This window comes from Artemia franciscana, chromosome 8 (assembly GCF_032884065.1).
Source record: "Artemia franciscana chromosome 8, ASM3288406v1, whole genome shotgun sequence".
Lineage (NCBI taxonomy): Eukaryota > Metazoa > Arthropoda > Branchiopoda > Anostraca > Artemiidae > Artemia > Artemia franciscana.
The window spans coordinates 12857743-12879730 of NC_088870.1; the positions used below are offsets into that span (position 1 = coordinate 12857743).

The 21988-nt window shown below is 36.9% G+C and overlaps 2 protein-coding genes across 6 annotated transcripts in view; both read left to right on the forward strand.

Moving 5' to 3' along the window:
- Positions 1-8340, forward strand: part of LOC136029999 (SUZ RNA-binding domain-containing-like) — a 96402-nt gene extending 88062 nt beyond the window's left edge. The window contains exon 6 of the mRNA XM_065708601.1: positions 6986-8340. Within this exon, the coding sequence (XP_065564673.1) occupies positions 6986-7097 (112 nt within the window). The 3' untranslated portion in view covers positions 7098-8340. The remainder of the gene's footprint in view (positions 1-6985) is intronic.
- A 4000-nt stretch (positions 8341-12340) lies between these two features.
- Positions 12341-21988, forward strand: part of LOC136030000 (uncharacterized) — a 169334-nt gene continuing 159686 nt past the window's right edge. The window contains exon 1 of one of the 5 annotated variants that reach the window (XM_065708602.1): positions 12341-12456. The gene's annotated coding sequence lies outside the window, so the exon portion shown is untranslated. Of the gene's footprint in view, positions 12457-13064; positions 13082-18345; positions 18524-21988 lie in introns of those variants that run through there. The other 4 variants (XM_065708607.1, XM_065708606.1, XM_065708605.1 and 1 more) reach the window with 4 other exon arrangements.

Consider the following 21988-nt stretch of genomic DNA (forward strand, 5'->3'; position numbering starts at 1 on the left):
TTAAAGCGGAATAAAAAAGACGATATTCGATAGTTTGGCTTAGAAATAGAGGAAAAACATATTTTAATAGATAAAATAAGTAATAAGCTTACCTTTATGTATGGAAGTCAGAAGATGTTAATCCCTTAACAAGGAATCTTGTATTGTTGAGGACCTCTAAGAAAATTCTTAGCTGCTAAAGGGGCATCTTCTTATTATTATTTCTTTTACTAAAAATATATTGTGACTTTGGCTATTGTCCACTTAAGGCTAATAGCTCATCCACTGAAATTCTGAAACTAGACTTTGACGCCATATTTCGTCCCCATCCATCCTGGCGTTGGCAATTAATTCTGTATAAGTAAATTTAATGCTTTCGATAAAAAAAAATGCTACAAGTTGCCTGTTGGTGAAGATTGGATCTGTCTTGGCTATGATAAAAAAAAAACTGAATAGATGTATCATCGTTTCTTAGCAGCAAAGTTGCCTCATGGTACGCAAAGGACATTCATATAAAGTTATGCGGTTTTTGGCAGCCAAAGACGCCAAATTTAGAAAAAAAACATGGCTGAGCGATCAGCAAAATATCAAGCTGAAACATACGAGCAAACAAAATACTTCTACAAACACAACTTGCTCCTTTTTGCTTGCATATTTCCATCCGAAACATTTTACAGAGGAGGGGGTCACCAATTGAAGTTTTTTAGTTTAGTTTTGTCTTTTGCTTTGTTTGCCTATGTACATAATGGGGCCATTAATGCTGCAAACGAAGAAGAAAAACCTGTCTCTGAGTAGGAGCAACCTGAAATTTCCTACTTTTTTATAGTATGGAACCTTTCACATTTACACAGTTGGCCAGTCAAGACATCAGCTCAGCATTCAACATAAAGCAGCGATATCGACACTTTGCTCAAGATGCACGAGACGGTTATGGGTCTATAAGATTTATATCGCCAAAAAAGGAAAAGATCCAAACGAATGCAAATCTTATAGACCCATAACCGTCTCGTGCATCTTGAGCAAAGTGTTTGAATATGTGATCTTTTCTGAGCTTGATTACTTCTAATGAAATTGACGATGTGATTTCCGCTGAAATACCTGATGAAAATGTCGATGAGGGCTTATATGATATTGTGGTAAAAAAAAAATATGATACATAGACCTTGCGGTGCACTGAATGAAAAATACCAATGCATGACCAAAGGAAGGTGCACAAAGCAATATCCTAGACTTTTAGTACCTAACACAATTACTTGATATGACGGTTAACCACAATATAGAAGAAGATCTATTGAAGATGGCGATAAAACAGCAATAATAAAGAAGCATAACGGTACCACCATCGAAGTAGATAACCAGTGGGTTGTTCCGTATTCACCTTTATTAACAGAAGCATTTAATGCACACATAAACGTTGGATACTGTAACTCCGTAAAGGCAATCAAATACATATGTAAATACGTCAACAAAGGCAGTGACATGGCAGTTTTTGGCTTGCAGTCCAAAATTAGTGATATCGATGAAATCGTACAATATCAGACTGGAAGATAAATAAGCAGTAATGAAGCTGTTTGGCGAATTCTTTCATTTCCGACAGATGAACCATACCGATACCAGTCCAGCTGTTGTTCACTTAGCGGTACATTTACAGGATGGTCAACGTGTTAATTTTTCGGAATCCAACGTGCAACAAAGAGCCCTGATTCCACCGGATACAACGTTAACTGCTTTCTTTTCGTTATGTCAAAATGATTCTTTTGCAAAAAAAAAAACTGCTGTATACTGAAGTGCCTTCGTATTACACGTGGAATGCTATAAATCATTTGAACGTCGAAAACAGGGTAAGTCAGTCGACGGCCAACCTACCATCTTCAAAGATACCACGATAGGAAGACTCTACACCATTCACCCCAGTCAACATGAATGCTTTGTTCTCCGCCTGCTTTTGGTGAATGTACCCGGTTCGACGTCCTTTGAGTATTTGAGAACTGTAAACGGTACTATAGATGACACTTACCGTAGTGCGTGCCAAGCTCTGAATTTATTGGAGAAAGACCAACACTGGAATAACTGCATCAATGATGCGTGCGAAACATCAACTCCAAGTCAAATTTCTGCATTGTTTGGAATCATACTAACAACTTGCTCTCCTTCAGCTCCTACAGAGTTATGGGAGAAATATAAGTCGAAAACGGCCGAGGATATGCTCCATCGAAAACGGTTAGAGACGTCAGTTATGACCTTTGATTTTACATCAGAAATTTATAACTACACTTAGTTATTATTGAAGATTTGTGCTTATGTATGGGAAACAAACCTCCTCAGGATTTGGGAATGCCTTCACCTAATCGTAACGCTGCTGTTTCGACATGTGTGGAATTGAATCGTGAACAAAGTTACAACACGAGTGATCTATTATCGTATGTATAAAATAATATTTTTAAGTTAATGTCTGAGCAAAAAGTCATTTATGATAATTGTGTTGTGTCATTTATGATAATTAATGTATTGTGTCGATAACAACGCTGGAGAAATCTTCTTTTTGGATGCGCCAGGAGGTACTGGTAAAACGTTTGTGATAAAATTGATTCTGGCATCAATTCGTTCAAAAAATGACATGGCGTTGGCACTTGCGTCGTCCGGAATAGCCACAACGTTGGTGCCCGGTGGGAGAACTGCTCATTCTGCTTTGAAATTGCCACTGAATTTGCATTCTACAGAAACTCCCACGGGCAATATTTTCAAATCATCTGGGATGGGTAAAGTATTGCAGCAATGCAAACTTATTATTTGGGACGAGTGCACAATGGCATACAAAAAATCGCTCGAGGCTCTGGAGCGATCATTGCGAGATTTGCGAGGAAATTCGAAACCCTTTGGCAGCACATTAATATTGCTTGCGGGAGATTTCAGGCAAACATTACCTATAATACCTAGATCAACCCCTGCAGACGAAATGAAATACTTGCCTGAAAAATTCTAATTTATGGGCACACGTAAAGACATTAAAATTAACTGTAAATATGCATGTCCGATTGCAAAACTATGACTCTGGTGAAATATTTTCAGATCAATTGCTGGCAATTGGAAACGGAAAGCTCCCAGTAGACTCAATTTGAGGACGCCTGCTGAACGGCTGCGTACACCATACATCAATAGGTCAAAGAAGATTCGCCTTAGTTTTTCTTTATTTGCACTTGCTACAAGTTTTTTCCAGTGAACCAAAAAGATCCTTTTAGATCATTAGAGGCAATCATTTTTATAAGACTTGTATTTGCTTGCTGGTTGAAACGTTTCGAATTTTTTACTCCCTGAATTAATAATTGTGTAATTACTTAGAATAAAAGAGTCTTTAGTTGCAACCAATTAAATTGACAAGATAGCAAGGCCATATCCAGGGAAGGATTTAGGGGTGTCATCCCCCCCGCAGAAATTTTTCATCCCACTAGTAAAATGTAAAAAAAATGCATTTAAACAATTGTCGATGCTATCCCTTCAAATCCCGACCTGGATTCTTTTTAAGAACTTCTTCAAGACGCAGGTGTTTGCTACGTAATAGGGAAGGTTTTCAGATGATTCTTACGTAATAGGATTTGCTTACTTCTGGTTGTTATGTAATGGTTTCTTTGACTTTTTAAAAATTTTACAAGACCCCACCAAATCAGGATTTCTTTTGTTGTTATGAGTAATAGTCGACGAGGGATAAGAAAAAACTTACGAGGCCCCGCCAAGTCAGGATTACCTAGGATATTACGTCATAAAATTTGTATGTTACATAATTGCTTGTTACATTTTCTCTCTGCTGGCCGCAGTCTCGTTTGAGGTTTTTTGTTTATCTCTCTTTGTTGTTTGTTGTCTTGTATGGCCAGTTCGGCTTAAGAACTTTGAATTGTTACATATTAGGGCTTAGATTGTTTAAAAACCTTCAGGGCCTGGTTGTGGGGAATCTTCAGACGTTGGACTCCAACAAGCAATTCCACCAGGCTCCCTTGCATCCAATTCCGACGAGTGGCCCTAGCAACCGATTCCAAGGGAATCCTTAGCATCCAATTTCTCTGGGCCCTCGCATCCAATTTCAGTGGACTCACTAACCTAACCACCGTTGCCCTAGCATACAGTTTCAGCGGGTCCCCTCCCTAACCTAACCACCGGGGCCCTAAAAATCAATTCCAGTAGGGTCCTAGATTCCAATTCTATCGGGGCCCTAGCATCCAATTTCAACGGGTCCCTATCCTAACCACCGGGGGCCATAGAATCCAATTCTACCAGGGCCCTGGCATTCACTTTTACTGATTGGGGAGCTCTCCTAGCGTCCAATTCTATCGTGCCCTTAACAAAACCACCGGGGACCCTAACATCAATTTCCATCGGGGCCCCTAGTATCCAATTTCATTGGGACCCCCAACCTAACCACCAGGGCCCCCTAGCATCCAATTCAATCTGGGACCCGTAGTATCCAATTTCACCGGGCCCCTAACCTAACCCCCGGGGGCCCTAGCGTCCAATTCCATTGTTGGAGTGTCCTAACAACCGATATCACCGACAAGAAGTTTTTCAAGTAATTTCAAGATTTCTTTGGTTGTTATGTAATAGGGACATGTTTACTTATGTTAAGGATGACGCATTCAAACGTGACTTGTTTCTTCAGGCCCCACGGGGAACCCCCGCATGTAACAGTGGAGGACATACACATGGGTGTTACATAATGCTTTAAGAGATTTTTTCTTTCATGCGTTTTCTCAGGGTGCCTTTGTATTCCAAAGATTTTATGTCCATATTAGGATTCGAAAGGGGCTTTTCCTTAATAGAACTGTGCCTTGGACATCTGGACTATGGAAACCATTCTATTTTTATTATTATTATTATTCGGGACATACTCTCTAGCTGAAACGCTTTGAAAAATCAATGGTTCGAGTGTTTCTTTACTATTTTCTCCGACCCGTGTAACTATCTAGCAAAATTATTGATTTTTGCTACGTTAGATGAACCTGCTTGCTACACTCTATTTATGTTCTACCATAACCTAGACAGGTTAAGTTATATAACAGATGCTACATAGTATTGGCTTTAGATATTTCACTACGTAAATTATTGAAGATCGAAATTTTATCCTGGATCAGTAAATTTAAAGGACACAGACTTTTGTGCATACAAATTTTATCAATAAAAACAAATTTATAAACATAATTAAAACTAAGAAAAAAGCAATTCAACCTCAAAAGTGGAAAAAACAGAACATGAAAAAAACTTATGAGAATAAAATATGAGCAAAAAGAACCATGAGTGAAAGAAAGACGGGGATCCTACCAACCGATTCCAGAGGGGAAGCTTGTTATTAGAGGTAAATTTATTAAGATATTTTGAGGGCTTTTAATGAAAATGCCTCATTTCTTTGAGCAATAAAGACTTTACATTCTCGATTTACAACCGCACATTTGAATAATATTTTCTCTTCGAATTCCACGTCGTTAAAGCTAAATTTAAACCATATTAAGATACTTTGGAAAGCTTTTAATGAAAATACCTCGTTTCTTTGACTAAGCGTTAGATTTCACTCCCCCTCAGTCCAAAAAATTCTTTTAACACATCCCTTAAATTTAAGCTGTAGAACATGCTAGTCCAAGCAATTCACGCCACCATGGCAATATGTGGCTGACCTGTAAAACATGGGAAAATCAATTCCACCGGGCCCCCTAGCATTCACTCCCACAGGGTTCTTAACATCCACTTCCACCGGGCCGTGAACACCCTTTCCCATCAAGGGGAGGGGCTAGCAAGTAATTCCACCAGGGGGAGGGGGCTTGTTATTAGAGGTAAATTTAAACCATATTAAAAGCTATTTCTGACTGGTGTTAATGAAAATGCTACGTTTCTGTGAGCCAAGACTATTCATGTTGACGCAACCGTGACAATATGTGGCTAGCCCACCCCTAGCAAGCAATTCAGGGAGGGTTGTTATTAGAGACGAATTTAAACCATATTAAGAGGCATTTCTGAGAGGTCTCAATGAAAATCCCTCTTTTTTTAATTGGATGTTAGATTTCAGTCCACCCACCGCTAAAAAAATTCGATTAATAACTCCCACCTTAACTTTAAGCTGTAGAACATCTTAGTGCAAGCAATTTCCGGACTCTGACACTGACTGACTGACACAAGGCACCCTCTACCAGGCATTATCGCGAATATGGCTTTTTAAAATTTATATGCTAGGGCTCCGATGAAATTGGATGCTATTTTCCCCGGTGTTTAGTTTGGGGGATCAATAAAATTGTATGTTAGGGCACCAATAGAATTGGATGTTAAGACTTCCCTCCAAAAAAATGGGATGTAATGGCGCCGGTTATTTGGCTAGGGGTCCGGTGAAATTGGATGCTAGGGCTGCAGTGGAACTGGCCGCTAGAGGCCCCATTGGAATAGGTTGTTAGGGCAATCGTTACAATTGGACTCTAGGGGGCTGGTGGAGTTGCTCTGTAGGGTCCGGTGTCTTGAAGGTTCCCCACTAGCGGGCCCTGAAGGTTTTTCCCTGGCCCTCGTAGGTTTTTAAACATAACATCCAACGAAATCTTGATTTGGATTGCTCCTGAAGGTTTTTAACAATCAAAACTCTATTATTTAACAAGCAAACCCTATGACGTAACATCCAAGGAAATTCTGATTTGGCGTGGTCTCGTAGGTTTGCTCTTAGCCCTCGTAGATTTTTAGTTATAACAACCAAAGAAATCCTGATTTGGCGGGATCTGATAGGTTTTTTAAAGAATCAAAGAAACTATTACATAACAACCGAGAGTAAGCAAACTCTATTACGTAAAAATCACCTGAAAACCTTCCCTATGACGTAGCAAACTCCTGCGTCTTGAAGAAATGTTAAAAAAATGTCTGTATCGGGATTCGAAGGAATAGGGCTCCCATGAAAACCGTGGATGCATTACTACTAATACAAGGAGGTTGTAATTTTGTTTAAGAAAAGAACACTGATGATCTAAATGGTGATTTCTTGATTTTTCAGGTCTTATCCAAAAGTGGAAATCCTGAAAACTCCTGCCAATGGTGTTGTTGTGACGAGAAGCCCAAAAGTACCAGACAACAGCAACGGATTCAAGAAAAACCAATCTAGTTAACACCCGCATTTTGTGATTTGACTTCTCATGTGTAGGCCTTGGATAAGGCCTACAGTCACTTTACGTGACTGTACTGCCAACTTACCACGAAAGTTGTAAGCTTAAAAAAGCAGATTCAGGCCTGATCGGAATGAATGCCTTCAGTACTCGAACCAGATATGTTGGCAACACTGGACTGAATCTTTTCTATTTTTATTATTTTTTTTTTGTTTTGCAGGGCGAGTCAAAACTATGGTAAAGCTAAAAAAAGCAAAAAATTAGTTTTATGCTCTATTTGTCTTAAATATGTGAAGTGTGTTCAGCCCTGGATCACGTGGAATATATTTTAAATAGAGGCATTTATACGATATTTGATTTGACAATGGGCATGAACAAATCAATAGATGCATGTAATTTGTGATAAACACAGGTCTCGTATTTACTTGGAGATAGAAAGATTGTCCTAAAGAAACTGTTGCAGAAATTTTCAATATTTACTATAAGTCAAAATAATTTCAAATTATCTAGGTTCAGGCGACTTTCTGGGGACGGGGAATCCCGCTATTTATTCCCGATTTTCTAATTTCTTTTTTTGTTCAAAAATGGTTATTGTTTTTTAAAATTAACAAAACCTGCTTTTCTTTTCAAATGAATCTAATCAAACCCAATTAAATTTTCAAGTCAATCTGTTCCTCAAAATATTGGGTTGACTCTTAAGTTTTTTATTCAAAAATATATTCTTTAAAAATAAAACTAAATGCCGTCGTGTGCTTTTTAGAAGTTCTCTCTATACTTTATCCGATTTTCTATATTACTTGCCTATTTTTCTAACAACGGAAGGTCATCGTTTGCACATCACTGCGTCCTTTGTTTCCCGTTAATGTCATAGGTGGGGGTTGCCCTCAGACTTTGGGTTGCCTCAGACTGGCAAAATGGTACAAAAATAGGCCAATTCAATGGAGAAAGCAACAAACTATCGAAAGAAACCTGAAATTTGGGTGGGTGCCTATGTAGTCTCTCCTACTCCTTTTGAGTGGTTGTGGGGGTGTTTCAGACACTAAGCCATTCGTGCCAATTAGGACTATGGCTTCTAGCGCAGTCATAATTTCAACAGCACATTAGTTTTAGCATATTTTTGATTCGCTATGCATATATTAGTAGCACCTTATTATGTTTCTGTAGCTATATATTTTTTAATGCCCTACACTGAGATCGCTTGGATATTTTGAATTTTAATGACAAATTAAAGGATTTCATGGACGAATGGTGTTTTGTTCTTATTTTCTTGAATTAACTTTACAAATTCTAATTTGATACGATAGTCCAGCTAGAGAGGACTATTTGCCACCACTTAGAGCTAACCACAATAATTATGCTAATACGTAATTTAGATATTTCAGAGGGTATGTGCAATGGAACAGAGAGAATCATAAAGAATCGCTAATAAAAGTAATGGACAATTAAATTTGCGCTTAGAAGACTTACGACAACGGTTACGATAGCCTACCGAAAACGAAAATGATGTAAAATAGAATCTGCGGATGTGAGACAAGTGACAGCGAAAATCACAAGGATTTTTAAGAAAAATAATGCATAACAAAATCTGGGGTTAGAGCACATGTGACAATGAGCATGATGAATCGAATAAGAAGTATTCGCAAAGTAATCAAAATGGAATGAGGAAATGCGTTATTTTAGGAGCTTTACCACAAATCACAAATGAAAACGATGGTCAACGAAATAAGTAAAAACGAGATCACATCGAATTGCAAACGAAAATACCACCTAGCGTAATTTGCGGCTTGAGTATCAATAGCGAGAATCACAACGAACCGTAAACGAAAATAACGCACACCAAAATTTGCGCTTCAAGGAATAATGACAATGAGGATCAGAAGGAATTACTAACGAAAATGATGCATGACAAAATATTCGGTTAAAGGACATAAGACAATGAGCATGATCAATCGAATAGCAAGTATTCGCAAAGTAATCAAAATTCCGATGAAATGAAGATACTTGTAATTTTAGCGCTGCTCAGAAAAGAAGCATGTAATCCTACGATGATAATTTATCTAATGCGTTATTCTAGAACCACATATATACAAGGCTGTCGCGTGCCGAGCGCCTGGGACATTCTGTGTATACTATGTATAATTAGATATCAGTGTTGTTGCAGGTTCAGTGAAATAAAAGTGAACGAGACGGGACTTGTCTTGACACTGAATATTGATGGGGGAGGGGTATTAAACCCACTAAATTGTTAACTTTAGGCATTAACTACCAACTAATAATGTTAGCTAGAATTTTTCTGTTAGTGCATCGAAACAAAAAAGTTAGCTAAAAATTATCAGACATTATCTTCAACATACATCCATGTGACCACATATCAAACGTATATATACGACGAATGTGCAGCATCAGGAGAAACGTTGTCTTCGTGATCAAAGAACGCCGACTTAAATGGATTGGCCATATCCTACGAAAGCCAGCAAGAGCACTTGCCTTGCCGAATTCTTCTAGCTGAGCACCTCAGCTCATGGAAGAGGCGCCAAGATGGAAAACAGAATAACTGGTGATACTGGAACGCGGCCAAATCAGATCTTATGCCTGTGGGGGGGGGATGGGGTGAGAAAGTTCGAATAAAGATGGACAATTCAATGGCTCCCACTTGCAGAGCAGCTGGCTGTAGACCGAACTACATGAATCAAACAAGTCTGGAAGATCGTTGGTGCTATGTATAATAGAAACGCATGATTACCGCCACAAATACAAGTAAGTAATTATCAGCATAGTATTAATCCGACGGGAAATGTAAAAAAAAAAAAAAAAAATACAAATTAGGGCAAATATAGTCATCGTTGCTGCTCTCCGGAGCTATTGCCTAAAAATATTTTTGAGAAACCAACAAAAGAATTTGCTAACTGAGAAATAAGCTGTCACGGATTCTTCATCAATGTTTGACTATATAGCTGCATTGTCAATTTTTGGATCTCGTAACTCAACTGTTGGATTTAGTCTTGAGCTGTATTCAAGTATCGGGTGTGGGGGCTGGAACACATTTATAATGCAAAGACTAGTTAAATCTGATAAATACAAATTTTTGTTTATATATTTAGTTTTGTTACAATACTCTCTAGTTAGAAAAGGAGCGTTGCATCAAGACTGCCAGAAGTAGTTGGGCCATTGTACCAATAGAATAGTAGAATCTTCACTTTTGGCGACAAAAATGTATAAAATAAAGTATTTCTAAAATACAGGGTACAAACCGCAAACAAAATGCGGCGAAATCTCTAGGTGCAAATATGGTCAGAGATGGGATTGTATGAGAAATGACTACCCTCTGAAAATATAGTAACTTGATGCTTCTCTCCAAACTTGGGGCTGACCAACCCTTCTTTCTGTTTGGGTAAAGAAACCTATTAGCTAACAATTCTTAGAACCGTACTAATCGGTTTGGGACATCTGAAAAATACAAGCTCATGAAGGTAAATCAGGAAAGTTGACTAGGATGGCTCATTCCTGGATATCTGTAAGAAGCAAGCAAAAGAATTGAGCCCATGGCGATGTATACGACCTTCCAGTAGCGTGGTAGCGCTTCAGAAAAAAAAAAAACAGGACCAGTCAGTGTTTCCCTTGCATGATACTATTATCTTTCTTTTCAAGGTGGGAGACAGTGAATTTCTAGCCGAAGACTTACGACGATGGTGATTTCAATGCTGGGTTTCTTATTTTGGTTTGACGTCATGTCATGTTGAAGGGGCATGCTCTTTTTTCCCCCCATTGCACTTCCTGGCTGAAGGGCCAAGAAACGGAGATCAGCACCGCTGGTAGGGACTGTAAAGTCTAATGCCGTATCCTTTACCTTACCTTACATAGATAATCGACTCACCATCTCTCTACAATCTTCCCGTAACCTACTAGCACTGGCTGGGGAAACATAGAAAACGGAGACCCATTACTGCTACCCTTGCAAAAAATGTGATTTTCCACTTTTTTACGATGAGGGCCAGTAAACCTCCAGTGAGGGATTTTCTAAGACGACAGTTTCAACGGTATACCTTTATCCCGATTTGATGTCATGTTTAGAAGGTTTCAGGCTCTTTTTCAAAATTGTCAAATATTTGTGTTCAGCCGCTCGTTTGAGTGATATGAGTAAAAACTGAATATAGGCTATAGTCAAAACATCTTGATGTATTGCACATGCGCGAGATTTTTCCGGGGGGGTTTCTCCCTGGAATAGTAAAACTGCTTTCGGAACTGTAAATAGGACGACTTGTACGACAGTTATAAAAAGATTATTGGGACTTCATAAAAATTTCGCGGTCTCACAGGACCGACACCAAAAGCCCCCTTTCTTGGGTTTAATGCTGGCTGATGTGCTTGAAAATTGTAATGTGTATCTTTGAACTTGATATATTCCTAGAAAAAAAAATACATAAATCACAGCTCACGAAGTTGGAGATGTTTTGTTTCTTTGAAGTATTGCTCATAGTCCAGCTCAAAGAGAAGGATAAATTTATTTGATTTACACCTTGGGCAATTTAACATGAGTAGATATAGATCAGAAATACGTGTGCTATTTGCAAGTGTGAGTCTGGTGACTTCATTAAAAAAGTGGCAAATTTGATAGGTATAACTAATCTGTAATACAGATGTATAAAAGCTGATTTTTCTAGGCAAGGGTTAAATAATCAGTATTTTTTATTTTCAAAACTTTTTCAAATCGAAGTCTATTCTGCATAAAGGGCTTGGGGAAATCTTGGCAGGTTAAGTAGAATAGTTGACATTAAGCTGTCAAGCCTACTGGAGACAGAACTCAGCTTCCTTTACCCTGCTCTGCATTTTAGGGTATCTGAACCGATAAGTACGCAGGATCCTGTAGTTAAAGTGCTGCCAAACGTTAGGTGACGCTGGTGATGTTTCATCTTGACACTAGTACAATTTCCACTCTTAAGTTCCCAGTGTTCTTTCATCCTGCTATTATGACTTGTTTCACAAGTATCCCTAGCACTGTTTTTGTGGTATAATTTTTATGGTAAATAGTCTTAGAAAGTAAGTATATTATACTGACTTAGTGTTTTTCTGACCTATTAGGCTTGCCTTCCTACTCCGAAAAACAGATTTAATGACTTGTTTTCCACTTGGAGATACTGAAGTTCAATTTAATATCGGAGACAATAAATCTAGGCCACTTCCGATCATCTGAATTGACTGGATGAGCACATCCTATTGATTCGCCTTCAGTATGGCTGGAAATCTTACTGTTACTCCCGAGAATCTCGAGTTTGAAAAAGTAGTTTCATTCTAGTTTCTGAGATCTCTGTAATAGGAGCTCTGTTAGAGGCTGTGGATATAAGGAGTCATCTAACATAGTAAGGTGAGAACCTATACTATCTGGGAAGACAGCGGCCAACTAACTTGAAATGGAATTAAGTGTCCTTTTCGTCCCATGTAAATGGTGCTTAGTGTAATTTGAGATGAGAGCTAGAAACTCAGCAGGAGTCAGTTTAAAACTTATGTGGAACAGTTTGAATTCGATCTCGTGGGAGGGGAGATAACTTATTGTTAAGGGATCTATTGACTTTATATACTATAAAAAACGCGCGAAAAGGAAAAACTTTGAAGAAGAATGGGCCGCGGATCACTCAAGTCTTTGACAACCTCCTTTCTAAAACCTATAGGAGATAAAAATCATTGTGTTCTGAAGCTTACCACTAATTTCAAATCGAAGACTACTGCTAATGGATTTAATAAAAATGCAATGTTATTTACCGTGGGTGTCAGAACAAAAGGAGAAAAATGAAGATTTATATTTTCTTGTTTTTCCTTCTCAATGTTTTTTTTTCCTTTTGTTTCGAGTTCAATTAATCTTTCCGTGTCGTTACCATGGTAAAGAAAGAGAAGTGAATCGAATTGAGAGGAAGGAAGACTTTCCTTGTTTCTTTTATCAGTGGTTTGATGTTTGTTTAGTTTAAATTAGGACTTATTTTTTATTGCCGTAGGTAAATACTTTTACGCGCCCTATAGTTCTGTTCACTGAGTTTCTTTGAACAATAAATTGGAAACATCAAATTTAAAATTGTTCAACAGAATGCAATAGCAACATCATTTTTTGACAATAATGAACACCTTACAGTGGTTCCACATTGGCTAAACATACCTATTTTACTGATTTACGTAGTACCTGTAAAAATTTAAACATTTCTCTGATTGGTGAGTTATTTTTAGAGGACGAATTATAGATCGTTTTACATTCTTATGTAAAACTGCTAACGTTACGGAATGGTAATTTAAAAATACTATTTCACGCGTGTTTCGAATGTAACATTGTTGGCATTCAATTCCAGTAACTATGGGACATAAAATTTTTAGCCCGTTCTCTTTGCCCACAATGTGGGTGAGGGGTATGTGTTTATCCATGAAATCTTAACCAATTCAGTTCGATTATAGAAAAATTATATATTATAGGCTTTTGCCTATACTACAAAAGGACGATAAACCATCCTAGTCAAAACCAAATATGATGTATATGATCTTCATAGTTTTAACGGAAAATGCGGTTTAAAACTTTTTATGCGTGCTGATTATTCGTGAGGGTTTAAATTAGAAAAGTTTAAGAATTTGGCTTCATTTTCTATTTTCTGCCCAGAAACGTTTGACTTTGCATTGATACAGATTGAGCCATCAAAGGGGTAAAATTAACCTTGACTGGGCTGCCCACTTAATTGGACAATCTGTCTTGGCTTTTTTACAGTTGGTACAGTTGGTACAGTTGGGTTGCAAAGATACAGGAATATTTTTTATCCAAACTGTGGCTTGTCTTCCTTATCAAATTGGTTGTTATAATGAGCGTTAAGTAAAGATCAACTCTTGTCAACAGTAGTCGAAACCATTAACAGAAGTATAATAATATTTTCATGGAAAATACGCTATTTATGCTGGTTTTATGCATTTAAAACTTGTAAAGTTTGAAATTACCCATCAAAAGATATTTTCATAAAAAGATTGCATAATGTAAAAAAGAGGGGAAATATATTGTCTAGAGGGGGGGGGGTAAGACTCCGATGATAATTTAGCCATCAGTTCAGCACATTTAAATTTTACAAAGCAGATATTTCAAGTTCAAATCTACAAAATCACGAAATGTTTTGAGAAGGATGAGCACAATTGCGTGTCTATTTTCTTATTGTTACTCCATTTTTATGTGCTATTAAACAAAAAAACAAGTTTTTTTAAATGAAAGTAAGGAACGACATTAAAACTTAAAACGAACAGAAATTACTCCGTATATGAAAGGGGCTTTTCCTCCTCAACGCCCCGCTCTTTAGGGTAAAGTTTGGCTCTTTCTCTTAACTCTACATTTTAAAACAGTAAAAAAAACTTTAGCGTAAAGAACGGGGTGTTGAGGAGGAAAAGCCCCTTTCATATACGGAGTAATTTCTGTTCGTTTTAAGTTTTAAATTCGCTCCTTACTTTCATTTAAAAAACTTTTTTTTTGTTTAATTTCTGGACGTTTTTGAATTAATGCATGTTTTGATCTTGGCTCTCCGCACATAAATAATTAAAACGAAATTTGCATATTAATTTTTTTGGGCTAAATGGCTTTTTCATAGTTTTAATCGGAAGATTTTGAGAAAAAAGGAGCGAGGGAGGAGGCTTAGTTGCCTCCAATTTTTTGATTACTTTATTATGTGGCGAACTTCTATATTCGCATGTTTTTATTGCCTATATGAGGGGACTCGCCCCTTGTCGATACCTTGCTCTTTACATTAAAGCTTAAGTTTTGTCCCAATTCCTTAAGAATGACCCCTGAATCACAAAGGTCGTAGAATAAATAGTTGAAATTACTAAAATTACTTTAGCGTAAAGACCGAAGTATTACGAGGAGGTAAGCCCCTCATATACGTAACAATTTCTGTTCGTTTTAAGTTTTAATGCTGCTTCTCACTTTCAGTAGAACAAACTTTTCATATTTATTTTTTCATTGTTTTTTTAGATAATGCTGGAAAATCCTGCGCCCCCTCCATTGAAAGTCTCTTCCCCCATGAGGAGTTCCTCCATGGCAGTATCCTCCCACGTACCCCCCTCAACTCTCCCCCCCCAAACCAAAAAAATCCCCCTGAAAACGTCTGTACACTTCCCAGTAACCATTACTATATGTAAACACTGGTTAAAGTTTGTAATTTGCAGCCCCTTCCACGGGGAATGCGGGGGAGTAAGTCGTCCCTAAAGACATAGTTATTAGGTTTTTCGACTATGATGAATAAAATGGCTATCTCAGAATTTTGATCCGGTGACTTTGGGGAAAATGAGCGTCGGAGGGGGCCTAGGTGCCCTCCAAATTTTTGGTCACTTAAAAAGGGCACTAGAAATTTTAATTTCCGTTAGAATGAGCCCTTTCGCAACATTCTAGGACCACTGAGTCGATACGATCACCCCTGGGAAAAAAAAACAAACAAACAAATGAACACGCATCCGTGATTTGTCTTCTGGCAAAAAATGCGAAATTCCACATTTTTGTAGATAGGGGCTTGAAACTTCTACAATAAGATTCTCTGATACGCTGAATCTGATGGTGTGATTTTCGTTAAGATCGTATGACTTTTAAGGGGTGTTTCCCCCTATTTTCTAAAATGAGGCAAATTTTCTCAGGCTCGTAACTTTTGATGGGTAAGACTAATCTTGATGAAACTTATATATTTAAAATGAGCATTAAAATGCAATTCTTTTGATGTAACTATTGGTATCAAAATTCCATTTTTTTGAGTTTCGGTTACTATTGAGCCGGGTCGCTCCTTACTACAGTTCGTTACCACGAACTGTTTGATTTTTCGGTTGTCTTCATAGCATGGTGGATTTAGACATCAATACTAAGAAAGGTATCCATATAGCCAGAAGGACATCATGTTTACATAATTCTGAAAAAGGGTCATGCCAGCTTTACCACTCATTCAGACTTTCTGTCTTGGCTTTTTCTTCAACTAGCCATGGCTTGATGGCAACTTGATGTTAATTAACAAATCAACAGATTTTAATTCAGGACTTTAAAGAAAATTAGGCAACTGAGATTCTTCTCATTATATGAGCTTTGTCTGACGAGAAAGCCTACTGGAATTGCAATGAGGATGATTGAGATTTTTGAGCTGACTCATGACGGACAATATCCACTGAAACTGGGTGTAAAACAGGGGGACTGAATTTGCATATACTCACAGGCGAACGAGCGACCTTTATCCTAATTAATTGAAAAAACAAGTTTTTTAACTGCAAGTAAGAAGCGACATTAAAACTTAAAACGAACAGAAATTATTCCGTATATGAACGGGGTTGTCCCCTCCTCAACGCCTCGTTCTGTGCACTAAAGTTTTTTATTGTTTTAAAAAGTAGAAGTGTGATAAAGAATCAAGTGTGAAAACTTAGATTCTTCTCATTATATGAGCTTTGCCTACTGAGAAAGCCTACTGGAATTGCAATGAAAATGATTGATATTTTTGACTTGACTCATGACAGACAATATCCACTGGACTTGTACGCAAAGCAGGGGACTGAATTTGCTTATACTCAAATGCGAACGAGCGACCTTTATCCTAATGTACACGCCCGCTTAGAGTCTCAGGCGAGTTTTGATATCAATGTTTACATCAAAAGAGTTGAATATTTTATGCTGACTTGAAATGTATAAAGTTCATTAAGTTTAATGTTATCCTTCAAAAGTTAAAAAACTGTCGCAGTCTCGATTCAGTATATAAGAGAGCCTTGCTGTAAAGATTTTAAACTCCTATATACAAAAACGTGGAATTTTGTATATATTTTTGCCACGGATATGTTTGTTTTTCGTTACTAAAAATCAGCTATTTGCACAAAGAAAGCCTTTGTACTTTGAAAGGTACGATACAACATTTTTCTTGTTAGACAAAGGTGTCAATTAGGGACGGGTTCAATTCTCAGACAACCCTCCTTAGATTTTGAGAAAGCCTTTTTGGTATTTTCATTAGAAGAAAATTTGGAAAAAAGCCAAATTCCCCCTCCTTATATTTCCTTGAGTTGGCACCCTGGAATTTCAAAATCGAATTGTCATTCACCTTGGCTAAGCCAAATTTTCATTTCCTCGGCCTATGCAACGACCGTTTTATGGTATTTACTTTTTCTGTTGGGAGAATAGTAGAAAATTCGTAGAATGGTCATTTGTTTCAAAAGGAAGTTGTTACTCTTGTCACGGAAACAAACTTTTACTAAAAAGCAGTAGAAAGTTCGACTAAGCCAGTAAAAATATTTCAAGCTGTTTAATGCAGTTCATATTTTTAAAATATTCATATTTATGCAGTGATAAAGGGAAATAGCTAAAGCTGATTTCATACCACGTACATAGCTTGTCACGCTAAGTGGATAAGTTACATTATGTTACAGCATAATCATAAACACCAGGCTAACGTAAGATTTCATAAAACCATCACAGCCAAAATCTAAAACCATAATAATCAAGCTATTCCAAATTAAAATGTGGATGTAAATGGCTAAAAATGTGGAATGTAAACGTTAAAGACTCTCCATGAAATGTTTATTAACTCATTTTCTAAATTGTTTAATCACTCATCCATAAATTCCATTTTGTTTGTACTGTATCAATTTTCCATTACCTAGCATAAACTTACGTAGCTTAAAATTCTTCATAGAGCTCGATTCTACTTGGTATTGCCTACATTACGGACAAAGCTTTCTTTAGGTCTTACTTTGCTTTACTTAGACTTTATTTTAAAAGTTAAGATTTTACTGTAACGTAAAGGCTCAAAAACGTAAAGGCTAGTGTGAGAGGTTCTAAGCCTAGTGCGTAAGAAACATAAGCTTAGCACATTTACTTTGTTCTTACTTAATAAATAAAAGATGAAAAGCCAAACTGGCCAACCATGACCGGACAAAGTGAAACAAAATCTCAAGAAAAAAGTTCGTCATAGTGACTCAAATTGTGTATATCTACATCAGTGGTAACATATATATATATATATATATATATATATATATATATATATATATATATATATATATATATATATATATATATATATATATATATATATATATATATAGTCCATCAAACGTCGACCTTGATACAAAATTTAATACCGGGTTCAAAATAATCTTCTGTTCAGTCATACCTCCGAAAATCAAAATTAATAAAAAGTTACCTCTGGGTGGTACCATATACTTAAATTCAAGTCAGCCGATCAAAGCTATCAATAACTAGTTCAAATCCTTATTCAGTTCACATATAGCATTCAGTCAGTGAATATCTTTAACCGGATTTACTCTCACCAGGTTTTGATAAAACAAGAGTGCATTCGAGGTAAATACTCCTACTTTGCGTCGGACCGTTCATTTAGTGTTCAGCAAGGTTAATTTGCTGTCGAAATTTTTTTGGATAGATTCAGATGCCTATATTACGCAAAGTGAGTAATTAAAGGAGTTTTATGTGGTACTATATTTCTACAGTCTATTTTTTCTTGGAGTTCAGTTACTATTTTGTATAATAGGAGGAAAGAGGAAGAAGGAAAAATCTGACGAGCTTTTTCTCACATCCAGTCCTATGGAAGGAATCTCATTGAAATCTCTAGCTGATAGTTCGAGTCTAGTTTTACAGACTGTTAAAGAAAATTCAACTACGTTAAATGAGCTGAATGTTAATTTTAAAGGATTTAATCAAAGGATTTCTAAGATCGAAGAATATGTATTGGAATCGAAATTGGAGGTGGAAGGTATTAAGCCTAAAGTGATCAGCCTTGAGGTAGATTAAATAAAAATAAAACAATTTTTTCAACTGAAAGTAAGGAGCGACATTAAAACTTAAAACGAACAGAAATTAATTCGTCAATGAAAGGGGCTGCTTCCTCATCGAAGCCCCGCTCTTTACGCTAAAGTTTGACTCTTTCTCTCAACTCTTCTTTTTAAAACAGTAAAAAATTTTAGCGTCAAGAGCGGGGCGTTGATGAGGAAGCAGCCCCTTTCCTGTACGAAGTAATTTCTGTTCGTTTTAAGTTTTAATGTCGCTCCTTGCTTTCAGTTGAAAAAACTTGTTTGTTTTTTTATTTAATTTCTGAACGTTTTTGAATCAATGTATGTTTTGATTTTGGCTCTCCGTAGAGGAATAATTAAAACGAAATTTGCACTTTTATTTTTTTGGGGGGCTAAATGGCTTTCTCATAATTGTGATCGAATGATTTTGAGAAAAAAAGTGGGGGAGGAAGCCTAGTTGCCCTCCAATTTTTTGGTTAATCAAAAAGGCAACTAGAACTTTTATACTAATCTTTTTATTAGCAAAAGATATACGTAACTTATAAATTAGCTTACGTAAAGAGCTTTATTCTCATGTTTTATTACATATATGAGAGGGCTCGCCCCCTCGTCAGTACCTCTCTCTTTACACTAAATCTTAAATTTTGTCCCAATTCATTAAAAATGACCCCTGAATCACAAAAGCCATAGAATAAATAATTGACATTACTAAAAATACTTTAGCGTAAAGAGCGAGGTATTGGGAGGAGGTGAGCCCCTCATATTGGTAATAATTTCTGTTCGTTTTAAGTTTTAATGCTGCTCCTTGCTTCCAGTTGAAAAAACTTTTTCATATTTATTTTTTCATTTTTTTTTAATAATGCTAGTAAATCATGCGCTCCCTTCATGGAAATTTTCTTCCCCCATGACAAATTCCTCGATGGAAAATTCCCGCAGTATATCCCCCTCTTCTCAACCCCTCCCCCAACCAAAAAATCCTCCTGAAAACGCCTGTACACTTCCCAATAACCATTACTATATGTAAGCACTGGTCAAAGTTTGTAGCTTGTAGCCCCTCCCATGGGGACTGTGGGGGAGTAATTCATCCCCAAAGACATAGTTATAAGGTTTTTTGACAACGCTGAATAAAGTGGCTATCTCAGAATTTGGATCCGTTGACTTTGGGAAAATAATTAGCGTAGGAGGGGGCCTAGGTGCCCTCCAATTTTTTGGTAATTGAAAAATGGCACTAGAACTTTTCATTTCCGTTAGAATGAGCCCTCTCGCAACATTCTAGGACAACTGGGTCGATACGATCACCCCTGGGAAAAAAACAACAAAAAAACAAATAAACACGCATCCGTGATCTGCCTTCTGGTAAAAAATACTAAATTCCACATTTTTGTAGATAGGAGCTTGAAACTTCTGCAGTAGGGTTCTCTGATACACTGAATCTGACGGTGTAATTTTCGGTGTTTCCCCCTATTTTCTGAAATAACGCAAATTTTCTCAGGCTCGTAACTTTTGATGGGCAGGACTAAACTTGATTAAACTTATATATTTAAAATCAGCATTAAAATGCGATTCTTTTGATGTAGCTATTGGTATCCATTTTCTAGAGTTTTGGTTACTATTGAGCCGGGTCGCTCCTTACTATATTTCGTTACCACGAACTGTTTGAAACCAATGATTTGAAGAACCACATTTCTGTGCTGGTTGATGAAAATTCTTTACTGAAATCGCAATTATCTAGCCTAAGGCATACAATGATGAAGCTGGAAAATAAAAGAAACTGATAAAAATATTCTAGTTTGGAACGTGACAGCGATTGATGCTGTAAACGCTAAGGCGATTTTCGATAGTATAATTTCGTCATGTCTTGGAATCCATGAGGTACCCAAATACACGATAGCTGATGTTAAGCCTGAAAAAAAGCTGATAAAGGTTATCATGGAGAACAGGGAGCTGAAAGTGGCAGTTCTAAAACAGGCTCGAAATCTTCGTGGAAAAACTATCATGGGCAATCAGATTGTTTTTTTATCCGATAATTCTCCCCCGTCTGTTCGAGAAGTTCGAAAAAAAACTTTTAGCTATCCGAACCAGTATTCGTGAAAAAAACAAGTTTTGAAACTTGGATTGCGAGATCCATACCACCATCTCTATGTATTCGTCGCCTTAAGGAAGGGCCAGTGGAAATGTTTTTGTTAGATGAAATCTCACCAGATATTAGTAGCCTGATTCAAACGCAACGACAGCGAAGGCAAGGAAATGGCCGGGGCAATTCTATGGACTAAATTACATGACTGAATATTTTTTTTTCTTTTTTTGTTTAGTGAGTTTGTGGAAGCCCGGACACTTTTTGTGTTTTGATAAGAAAAAAGTATTGCTCGAATTATTTGTTGAGTTAGTTTGGTCCGATGCAATAAAAATAGTAATAGTGACTTATATAATGGTATCTTCTGCTACAACAAATATTGTGTCTTTTTATTGAATTGCTATTTGTTTGTTTTTTTTGCACAAACAGTATAGCATTAGAACAAACCCATTTACTGTTTTTCCTTGTTTCTTTTTCTTTCTCTTTCCCTGTTTTTTTCTTATTTATTTTTACCTTGATTTTATTATCAATATTTATCCTTACCTTGATTATATTATTTTTTACTCTTCTTTCCTTATATTTTTTTCCTTATACCTGTGGTCTGGTGGGCTTGGTCGTGGGGCGGAACTGTCATCCACCATGAGTAGTGGCCAGGCTGGTATCAACTCTTTGGGGGATCGTTTACTTTATTTACAAAATAATCCTTTAAATATTGAAAATATTATTAATAATTCAATTGGAAGTAGAAATCAGATGAATAATGATTCTAATTCGGCTTTTAAAAGTAAGTATGTTTTGCAATTAAATGGTTCTGCCTCTTCTAAACGAGATGATATTTTCTCTGTGTTTCATCTGAACATTCAGGGACTCTGCTCGTCTTTTGATCAACGGATCGTTAGAGATGGAACTCCTGATTTTATAGGATTATGTGAAACTTTCCTGGATTCAAAAAACGATATCCTTCTAGATATTTCAGGATACAGGATGGAGAGGCTGGATAGGAAACAGATGGCGAGAGGTGGCCTTATGCTTTATATTGCTGATCGTC